The sequence below is a fragment of the Pieris napi genome, chromosome 3, assembly GCF_905475465.1.
Source record: "Pieris napi chromosome 3, ilPieNapi1.2, whole genome shotgun sequence".
Taxonomy (NCBI): domain Eukaryota; kingdom Metazoa; phylum Arthropoda; class Insecta; order Lepidoptera; family Pieridae; genus Pieris; species Pieris napi.
Window position 1 is genome coordinate 1454026 of NC_062236.1, and position 12406 is coordinate 1466431.

The following is a 12406-nucleotide window of genomic DNA, read 5'->3' on the forward strand; positions in this document are numbered from 1 at the left end:
TCAAAGAATTTTTTATGATAGGCCAGAACCGAAGGTTTTGACGAATCATTAATTTATTTTTAATATAAGTTGGATTAATTGAAAATCGGATTAATTTTAATAAACCATTGCAAGGCGGTGAATATTAATGAGTATATGATTGTTAATATTGATTGACATTACACTGAGGATTTAATAACCAATATCGGAAACGGAATTAACAGTTAAAACCATTTTGAATATTCATTATAACGGTACATTTCAAAGTGAAATCTGTGAAAATTAAATTATATATTTTTACACTGTTTTTCACTAAAGGGTGACAAAAAACAATAAGCCGTATATATAAATAAATAACGGTAATATTACCGTGATTATTAAATCTAAAGGCTCATCTTATGTTAAGTGTTACCCATGAACACTCACACTGCAAGGAGGCTCGCAAGGCCGTTGCCGTCCTTTAAGGAAGGTACGCTTTTTAACTTGAAGGATCCTAAGATGAATTATTGGTTCTGAAATACTTCAGTGGGCAGCTGGTTTTACATAGTAGTGGTGCGCGCCAAAAACTGCCTTGAAAAACGCTCAGTTGTGGACGACGGACGTCGAGGTGATACGGATGGCATTTTGTATTCTCCCTTGACGTCCGATTATGAAATTCAGCTGCAGGTATTAGTGCAAACAACTCCTCTGAACATCCATGGTTAATGCGGTAGAAGATGCAGAGAGACTTCACATCTCTACGCAACGCCAAGGGATCAAGCCGCACGGAAAGTGACTGGTCGTTGACGCTTCGAATCGGTCTAGGTTGAATCCGGTCATGTCATCCATTAGATATCGAACACGCGGCCTGTCAATTGTCACTTTGACAATTTACATTTAGTACAGAAAATTGGTAAGAAGCTATCTTTTTTTTGTTAAGATACGGTTGATTTAAACGTACCTTTACTTTGCAATTTGCTTATATTGCTGGTTGAAATAAAAAAAATACTGCGAAATTTCTTCACTAAAGCCGCCAAGTATCGAAATTACTATAAGAAATTTTCACAGCTACAGATTATACTCGCAAACTCGCCTCATAACATTTATCTACTTAAGAATTATTCTTATTTTTAACATTTAATTTTATTTTATTTACTATACACCTTTACACCAGACTTCATTACTTACACTGCTAACTTTTACTAATATTATTATTTCCATTAAGTATTATTACATTCCTTTTCTTTCCTTTTTTGCGACTGAGGCGCAAACTGGCTGCTGTGGTCTCTGGCAGAATGACCAGCGCTGTGAAACATTCTGCGCCTCAGCATAATGCTTAGCACACACGCATTACACACTTAAAACGAACCGAATGGGAAAAGGAAAATTTTCGTTTTTATTTTATTTTTTTCATTGATTATTGTTATTTTGTGTGTTTATGTGTGTGTGTTTTTGTTAGTAATAAATGTTATGTCTATGTCTAATATAAGTCAAGAATTTCGTAGTTAATTGGGTTTGAACGTATTACATAAGCTAAACCATAGTAAACCCCCATACGGATTTCTCATTAATCTCAATCATTCTCTAATCAAGCACACTAACTTGGCACTTAAGCTCGAACTCAAGATCATAAAACGGTGTCAGCAGTTTCGTACGGCACAAATTCACTACTTTATAGCAAGACTCACTTTATCTTCATACTCCCTGGCATTTTATGGATAGGATTTTATTGATTCCGTCGAAGTTCGCTTTTAGACTTCATATTTTTCATAGAACAGAAAATTCATGTCGAAACCTTACATATTTTTAATCGTAGTGTTGGTTTAGTGAGTGTACGGTTCTCCACCCTGGTCTTGCGTTCATATCAGAGCTGTGCACCAATGGACTATGTGAGTGAATTCTACAGAGGGCCTCTGTAAGGCCTCTGTCAGCTGTAGGCACCGCAAGTTTTCCATCCATGTTTTCCATCGTACGTTGCTAGTGACAAACATTCTTGTTCCTTCTGGTTATTGGTGATTTAATGATTAAGTCGAGCCAAGTAGTTCCTGTTCGTTTCAACATTCTCGTATACGATTTAACAATGTTGTCAAAAATGTTATTTATCTTATTACTAAGACATATAAGTTCATTAACTAATGCAACGTAAAAAGCTCTGAAACATCTTAAAGTTTGTCAAAATTTATAGTTTTATCATAAGGCATTTGAGATTTAAATATAGATATTCCACTAGTGATTGAGTCTTGGTTAGACGCTTTTAAATTGCAAATATCGTTCGAATATTTCAGTTTACACGATAAAATATATATGGCTTTCATGGCTCTATTGTGATAGAATAATTTGTATACTTCAAAAATAAATTGACTGAATAACAGCACCAATTTATTAATTTTTGTCCAGGACGTGTTTCATCCGCCTACAACATCCCTCATAATCCTGGTTATCACTTTTAAGCGTAATTGCACTTACTATATTTTTTTTTTATAAAATAAAATAAAATAAAATAAAAACAGCCTTTATTCAAGTACTACACTAAACTAAGTCCATGTCATTTATGTTTCACACTAGTACTCGACCTTCGATGCAGTGAATATCTCCTCCAAATTCTTCCACTTGTCTCTATTCATCACGACAATTTTCCCATTCTGCCCCGCTATCCCTTTTATTCCATCTTCCCAAACTTCTGGTGGGCGTCCTCCCTTTCTTCTTCCCACTGAGCCATTCTAATTAAGAATCTTCTTGACTCATCTGTCATCACAAATGGGGACAATGTGACCGGCCTATTGCGACTTTAAGTCTTTTATATGTGTTACAACGTCTTTAATGTTTTTTTGTATAATAAGGGTTAGTAGATTGATGATGTTATATGCAGGCAGATATGCACTAGTCTAGACCAAGCCTATTTATTTTATTCGTTTTTTTTACAACATCACTAACAAATTACATTTATCCTTTAATTTATAACAGCTCAGGGAGTAGCTATAGTTCATTGTATGCTACTCCCATATGTAATTTGTATTTTTTGATCTGTTATAGTATAAATTTATTCATCTTCTCTAGCGAATTCAAACTTGTAGCTGTATTAATAAAACTGAAAGGAATTTTCGTTTCCTTGAGCCTTATTGGTTCACTACAGGATCGTCATGCTCGCTTAAATGTCATTGCTTGTGGCGGCGTCCATGCGTCGGGTTGTCTCTCTCCCTAAAATATGGCCGGGCCGATGGCTGGCCATGCGTCATGCTCGTGAACGGGTGCTGCTTGTGGTGTTTACGTGTTGTTCCCACGAGAATGTAAGTGCGTGCTCCTATTTCACCATGCCTCCTGCTGATAGAGGACAAATCTTTGTTTTTAAATTATGTTATTATTATTAATTACTTAAAATATCACATGGGACATGGTGTAATGGTTGCAGCTCCTTACAAACATTTTGTAAAACCAAAAAATGGCGATTAAAAAGAGTGGCGGAGAGTTTATTGCCAGTTCTTCTCTGCCGTTCTACGCCCTTGATTTGAGAACTGGCAGTAAATGTAAAATTAGAAGCATTAATATGTATTTCTTTACTGACGAGTCATAAGTGTAAATTATGTTACCTATATGATTAAATGATTTTTTTACTTTACTTTTACTAATTTTGTCCCATCTTTTTTCTTTTCTGAAAAGCACAACAACTCCATTTACTTACTTTTATCTCATTCCATTTCCGATGTATTGTACAATCAAAGAACGAAAAATTACAAAAGGAAGCAATATCACGGGAGGCGATAAGCCGGCAATAACGCGGCTCCCATTACTACCGTAACTCCACGAAATGTAAACGAGACAAAAAGTATAAATTGCGAATGAATTTGTTCTCTTTATTTTGAGTTATACAGCTATTATGGAATTAAATTTGAATTATTTTTTACGCCACTGGATGTAGGAATTGTTTAATTACGCTTTATTTACCGAATAAGTAGTAGTGTATTGTTATTAGCAATTAAGCTAATGTGCTTTAATTGTTTATTAACACTTCGTTGCATACAGAAATATAATACAGTCGACATAATTAAATGAAAAGGAGGGCAACTGGCAGCCTTATCGCTTTCGAGTGGTCTCTCCCAGGCAATCAATGTGGAAAACAAATAGATAATTCAAGCGCAAGAAGTGCAAAAATGCATAAGATATATAGACAAAATGAATGGAATAAAACAAAGCTATTAAAACATATGAAAACAGTGAACAGGACAAAATTAAAAAAAAGGATATATATGAAAAAGAAAAAGTGCACATGAATCACTATAATTGTAGATCAGTTTCACATCTGTTAGTACGAAAGTTAGCTTTATACTTTAAGTTAAATTGATTATAAGAAATAATTGTAGCGCCATAAATTTCTTAAATTAGATATAATGCCGCTTTCTTCAAGATGTTTTCACTGTAAATATTAAATACGCACATATAAAAGTCCATTGGTGAACTTTATACTTACTACGATACTTTTAGGATCACTCAACACTAAGTACAAGGAATACGAAGATAAAGTTTGCGGAGTGGTGCCGGCCACTGGGGATCCCAGTAACCCACCGCTGCCATAATTTGAGGCTGAAAAACTAAAAGGCCTTTTTGAATAGGAAAATTTAGTGAAGAAAATTAGGCAACCGCTCTCTGAAAATGTTCACCGTAGACTGGCTGTTGTTGATTTGCGATCATCTGTTTTCTAAACTACTAACGTGTAATTTAATGACCCTGTCAGCGATACATCTTGTTAGGTTCGATATGTGACAGAGCCCGAAACTGCTTGAGAGAGATACGCAGGTCTTGATTGAGCTCTACTGATGTCCATAAACCCTGGTCTCTTGGGTTGAATGCCTTGGCGAACCCTAAGGTCTTTTAACGGCTTGTGTAGGGCTGAGGTGTTTTTAGTAGGTAGTGTCCTTCTCAATAGGGCCGAGGGAGTGTAGATCCAGCCCCACACTCCCCGCGTCAAGCTTGACATCTATGGAGTGGGCCTGCGTAAACGCATTTTCCCCTCATTACAAAAATATAACAACGCCCGACATGAGAGAAGAGAGTCACACGCTGAAGCCTGCTTAGTGACTAATATTTTTCTTTAGTCTATATCTCCTAACGCAATGTTAAAAAGTCATACCATTGGATCCGTAATAGCTTTTCAATTGGGCAAGACAAGACGGATATATCATGATTATAAACGTCTACTTTCTAGCAAAACCACATAAAATATTCTGTGTAATGTCTCGCGGGACTAAGAACGAACCGCGATATTTCACATTTGCTTACGATATGGATGTTTTACGCACATCTTGTTATTCTGTTTATGCTAAATGTAATGTTTTCGAATAAATATGTTTGCTTGTTTAGGTGACATTTAATATTTAATCATGTCAAAACACAATTTTAATAAAATTTAATTTACTTAATGTCCATCGATACATTTGAAACAATTCATACTGATGAACTAATTTATTTTAATTTTTCATGATTCATTAAATAATCAAATTTAATAGTTATATATATCCAATAGTTACGTATATACTTAAAGTATAATATAGTCTTGTAACAAAGTGATACTCGACACTTCTACCTTAAACATATTTTTCACTGGAAATCAAACAGAATGTCGACGCATCGTTAACTACTAAGATATGGTAAGGGTAAAACCTAAACTGATGTAATAATTACTAATGCTTATAGATCTAGATAAGCTATAATTAATACTATATTGTTTTCCATAAGTAAATATTATAAAATATAATGAATTAACGAAATTGTGAATTTAATTAAAAAAAACAAATATAACCAAGTGAAAAAGCGGGATCAAGAATAATAAAGGGATTTGGGTTTACCGCTTCACAAACGATTTATGTTTGTTTTGTTTCATTTAAATTGTTTCTGAATTTATAAAATCCTTTTTGTTAAAACTTCAAGATTTTTTATAGTTTACTATTTTTTTAGTTATAATAGATATATATTATTCATATCATGGCAACTTAAAGGTTAAACTTAGCTTTGGTACCTAAAATGGTCATTTTACTTGATATAAATTCAATAAATAGGCTATTTTTATAAAATATCAATTTTAAATATGTTATTTTTATCCAATGAATATTTGCTAATTATATCTGAAAATATACTTATGAAGATGGCAGACTATCTGAAAATAGCCAAAATGCTGAATGATTAAAACTATCTATACTAACATCATTCGATACATCAAAAGATTTGTTTTGTGTTATATGAGTTATATTTTTAACTTAAATCAATGTCTTCAGTGTTACATTAGTAGAGGTAGAAAGTATAATAATTTTATCGCATCTGAATGTATTAAATATATAAAATGATTTTGATAGTTATTTTATTCTTTGTCAACAGAATCTGAAGAACCAGATTATGACAACAAACCTATGGGTAGAGCAGTCTTGGTATGACTACAAACTACGGTGGGAACCCCGGGAGTATGGCGGAGTCCACATGCTGCATGTACCTTCAGATCACATCTGGAGACCAGACATCGTCCTATATAACAAGTGAGATCCACTCTTTTATCTTAGCATCGTATGTTTCAATACAATCGGACGTTTAATAAAGTCCATTCAGTAAATATAAACTCTAACTAAATTATATTATATAGAAAATAATAATGTGTTTATTATGTGAGTGTAATGTTTTAGTGGAAGTATAAACCAATTTTAATATTTTTATTTATCATTCGATGACTAACGAAATAGTAAATGTGCTGCTGCCTGCTTTGCTAGAAGTTATTGAATCCCAAACCCGACATCAACATCACCCCCTTATTCATAGAAAATAAATCAAACTAATAAACTGTTTTAACTAAAGTCCTTACCCGTTATCACAGCATTAACAATTTCACAGAATAAAACAAAACATAACTTTAATTAAAAAGTGCATTTTACAAATTTATTTATGACATTAAAGATATATGTATTTTAGACTTGATTGATTTCAGTTCGTGGCTGTAGCACCTCTCCCTCGATCGTTAAACTGTTAACAAACGCCAGTTAAAGAATGCATAATACTCTACAACCTTGTTACAACCACTTTACAAGAAGCAAAATATATTATTCGTAGCCACTTTCTACGAATAAACACGCTCGTAGCTCGAGCTACGAGCTACGTGGTCTACGGTAAATGAGATTGAGCTCCTCGTATTACATTTCAAATATACAATTAATGCTGAATGTATTTACTTAAATGTTACAATAGTGCCCAGTTCTACGCTACACACGTTACATTTTCGTTTTACCTAATTTGTGTTCATATATTTAAAAATAAGTTAAAACATTGGAATTTGAGTGATTGTTTTTTATGTTTAAAAAGGTAGAATAGAACTATAATTATTTATATCATTAATAATATGATTACATAGATCCCATTAAAGCCGTAGTTTATGGTAAGTAGGATTAATTATTATTACAGAAATAACTTGTGTCCCTAAAATATAATCTTAAAACATAAATTCACATATAGTCAGCAAGCCAGCTAGTTATAAACAAACGACAGTCAGAAGTATTATGTTGCTAGTTTTGAACTTCGGTCTCCGATTCTCATTAGCGAAGTGCAATGAAAGTTGACAGGAGTAGTTAAAAAACATGTTGCCTGTATAGTTAACATTTCTCGTAAAAAGGTTCCACATTTGAAAAAGGCACAGATTTTATTTGCAACAACAAAACCATGACTTCACGTTGGCGTTCACACAAATCAATAGTCAATATTACAATATTATTAATTTGAACTAATTTCGAAAGTGCCATAAATTATGAAAATGATATCGTATCGTTCCCATTTTGTGAGTAACAAAAATATTACTATTAAGTAATTTCTAAATGTTCAATACAATTTCAATGAATTAACGTTTTTGTAGTAACAAGGTGGTATAAAATTTCTTTAAATCAATTAATATTATATAATTTGAACTCCAATAAATGTTGACCTAGTCCTAATACTGTTCAGGGAAGTAATGTCGCTTAGAAAAACACTTTTTAACGGATTTGAAGTTATGTTTTATTATAAATTTACAATTATTTTACATGATTTTAAATTTAACCGACGCTTCGCGTGCTTTACAGCGTGCGTGTATCACATTTATAATCTGCTCTAAAGATTAACGTAATTGCAATGTATTCATACGATGTAAACCTTAATAAACGCCGACAGCGAGGTAATAAATATTAATTTATAAATTTAACGCGTGACGTTACACGATTATTAATGAAACATGTTTAAACTAATTTTCCACCCGTGACTAATTACGTGGAAACTAGGCTATTAGATGTACGTTTTGTTCGGTCGTTGCTGACAAATTACAGTTTTTAATTATACATTTACTCTCATACGCACAATGGTATATTTCAGAATAATCGCCCTAAAAATTGTGTTTTTTCTCTAATTTTTTTATACTTGTTAGGTTGTGTTTTTTGTACATGAGAATTAAACAAAATCAAGTTGTTAGTTATAATATAATAGCATATAACAATAGTAAGTAAAACTATATTAAATAACTTACGTAAATATATTTCGTTGTTTTTGTTTTATTCGACATTACCAGTCATGTGGCTTCATACATCAATCACTATTTCATGGAAAGCTTAATATTCTTTACCGGAATACCGGAAGTCGAAGCCAGACCGGGTTTTTTAACATGTAACAACAAAGTAACGGAGACAGTAAAGAATCATATGTGTCATATATTTAAAAAAATAGCCTATGTTTGAGTGCTTGTTCGATTACATTACGTCATTATGTTTAACATTAGTACTCGACCTTCGACGGAGTGCCTCCTCCAAACTCTTCCTCTTTTCATTCTCGCCACAATTTTCCATTCATTCCCTGTTATCCCTTTTATTCCATATATTGAATAGTCTGAAAAATATATGATAAATAATCTGCTAAGACTTATAATCAGTAGCTATGTCGCGTAGCAGTGGCTACGTCGTAGCAATTTCGTAGACTCTCAAATGTCTTATAGGATATACGTGATCTCGGGGGAGACAATTTACGTCTTGATAACATCGCTCTATTTTAGGGCATTTATATGTAAATCCTATTATATATTACCCCTTAACCTGTACCTATAAATGGAAATTAAACAAATCTAAAACTAGTTTATTAGATTTAGTCTTATTTAATTAACTTACAATACTGTAGAGGCATAATGTATTAAAAGATGAAATTGTATTTTTATATGTATTTATAATAAAATAAATCAGTGGCGCTACAACCTCTTTCGGTCTTGGCCTCAGATAACTGAATCATTTTCATAATCATTTTTAAATCTAATAGGCAAGTAGGTGATCAGCCTCCAGTGCCTGACACACGCCGTCGACTTTTTGGGTCTAAGACGTGTCGGTTTCCTCACGATGTTTTCCTTCTCGAGCGAATATTAAATGCGCACATAGAAAGAAAAGCCATTGGTGCACAGCCGGGGATCGAACCTACGACCTCAGGGATGAGAGTCGCACGCCGACGCCACTAGGCCAACACTGCTCATTTATATATCCACATTATTTTGCACGCAATTTATTGGCTTAGTTATTTGCTTTGTTATTTTAAGATCATAAATTTAGAGGAAACATACTAAGCATACTATCAGTTGCATTTAACCAAAGTAACAAAACATTCTGTAGCATTTATGAATAAGGGGTTACAAACAACTGTTCTCAAACAAACAACGATTTAAATATTTCCATTGAGAGCTAAATTATCCAAAAAAGTATAAACATTTCATTCCAGATCGCGGATGAAACCGCAGTTTCACGAAATGTTACATTGGTGAATTTTCGTAAACCATCGAATTTGGAGAAAACATTTTGTAGTTATTTTATTATAAATGAGTTTGTATTTTTATACTTTAAATGTAAAATTTTGCGAAAAATGCTTACATTAATATTTCGACGCTATTGTAAAGAGAAGTTAAGTTAGTGATTTAGTAATGTAGTTATTTCAAGTACTATGGAGACTTTATTCCGATTAAATAAGACAAAACTTACACATGAGCGCTTTAGTATTTTTTTATAGAACAAACTTAAAGCGCACTCATCCCCCAGTGTCAGATAGATATTAGATATAAGGAAATAATTCACACAATATACTTATCTGTTAACTTAATAGTGCAGAATGAACGTGAACGAATCTCTTGAACATGAAAATCCCTAAAAAAGTCAAAAACTGTTTTAACTTATGATAACGCACACTACAGAATCACTTCGCCTTTAAAAACTTCCTCTTGAAAGCACTAAACGGTAGTGATCTGTAACTTCTGGGGAGGTGATTAAATAGTATGACGGCAACAGCATAGCTATTCTCTGAATACAGCATTGTGCTACATGCTACACACAGCCATGTTGGATTCCTTGGCATAGTCCACTCTCATTCACTTAGTATAAATTCACGTTTTTATTTAAGAATTTTGTGCTTGCGTAAATCAAAGAATTTATACCGTAGTTAAAGATATATATACAAAAGATAGTAACATCAAGTAGAGCACAATTTTATTTAAAACGAAAAGATTTGATAAAGCATATTAACGTATACAATAAATTTGTTATATCACGATCGTAGAGATCTATCGATCCTCCTATTCATAGACGGCACAAGAACACTCCACGAGAATTCGAAAGGCGGCAACAAAAGATCTTTTCATACATTTACGAGTGGGCATTATACTCATCTTGTATCTACGCTGTCCTAAATAACGCGATTAATCTTTCCCAATAAGAGATACTTAACAATGTTATTAGAAAAATGTCGTATATATCTAATATATAAAATTCTCGTGTCGCGGTGTTTGTAGTTAAACTCCTCCGAAACGGCTTGACCGATTCTCATGAAATTTTGTTTGCATATTGAGTATGTCTGAGAATCGAAATTATCATTTATCATTTAAATCTATTTTTCATCCCCTAAATGTTAAGGGTAGTTTTTTTTTAATTTTTACATACAGCATTATAAATACATACAACCCCTAATTTTCACCCCTCTACGATCAGCCCCTATTTTTTATTATAAATTATATACATGGCAAAACGACGTTTGCCAGGTCAGCAAGTATCCATATAAAAAAAACGTTTTAATGTCTTGAAATTGTTCCTTAATAACTCCTATAATTCACTTGTTTATTCCCGATATTTAATCTGGTGCTAAATTAAGCGTGTAGATGACAGAACAATTATATTGGGCGTCTTTCCTTAGCCGATAAATGAATTAATAAAATTAGGTTAAGTGCCGAGTCATATTGATTTAAACTAAATCTATTACATTCTTAGCCTGTAATAGACATATAGAGAGCTATACCAAAACATACCGATATAGAAAACATTACTAAGCTATAGTACTATAGTAGAATCAGATAGTAGTTGTCCTAATATATGACTGTATTGTTTATAACTAGCTGATCCGACAGACGTTGTCCTGTACTCACGTCTTACATACAAAAAAATCTAATATTGTAATATATTCTCTACTCTACTTGAACTCACAAAAAATTCATCAAAATCTGTCCAGCAATTTAGAAGTTTAATTACAAACACATGCACAGAAGATTTATATACCAGCTGTTTATTTGCTGCATACTTAAATAAACTAGATACCGACTGCAGCGCCATCTGCCGGGTTTATTTGTGAATCTAAACCATACAGGGCGCCACCCAAACTTATACAAAAAATTCATTCAAATTGGTCCAGCCATTTAAAAGAAGTTCAGTAACATACACAATTACACACGTATAGTAGAATTATTTATATAAATAAACGTCAATATCAAATATAATTAGTTTAGTAGTAGCACGTTTAACTCTAAGTATTGTATTAAAGTTGTTAGAGTATAAACAGCAAAGTGCCCTGGGTGATCATATAAAGCTGCCGTTACGGTGCCTGACCCCGCTTTACTCGAGTCGTCTCTGGAGTCCATCCCTACGGGCTATTAAATTTATAGAATAAAAATAAAACCCTGTTTGCGTTAGTGTGAATTAACAATAATAATTCTCCCCTGAATCCTTACTCACAGCGCAGAGATATCTTTTCCAAATTTTGCAATAACGTATCATTTAATTCTGTAGTTTTTTTTTGCTTGTGTTGCTTTAAGCTTGTGTTATGGGTACTAGGCAACGGATATACATACATATTATACATAGATAGATCTAACACATATAAATACATATAAATTTAAACACCCAAGATCTAAGCGCAACACCAAATGCTCACTAGACCAATGAGCCGTCAAGATATTTTTTGTAGTTCTAAGTTTGTAAGAATTATGTTAGTAATAGGTATTAAGTATAAAGCATTGTTTGCCTGTTAAGGTGTACCAATTTTTTAGTTGTGTGTTTAGATGTAAGCTTTTATGGTAATACCAGTTGGAAAACCTTGTATAAATAAATAGTAAATATGTATATATTAAACTGGTTATATGAAATAATATATTAGCTATAACCGT

General features: G+C 32.8%; 1 protein-coding gene across 2 annotated transcripts in view; it reads left to right on the top strand.

Annotated features, from left to right (window-relative positions):
* LOC125063802 (acetylcholine receptor subunit alpha-like) overlaps positions 1–12406 on the top strand; it is a 77241-nt gene that overhangs the window by 14159 nt on the left and 50676 nt on the right. For both annotated transcript variants that reach the window (XM_047670441.1, XM_047670442.1), the window contains exon 2: positions 6325–6479. In XM_047670441.1, coding sequence (XP_047526397.1) covers positions 6325–6479 — 155 coding nt within the window. The remainder of the gene's footprint in view (positions 1–6324; positions 6480–12406) is intronic.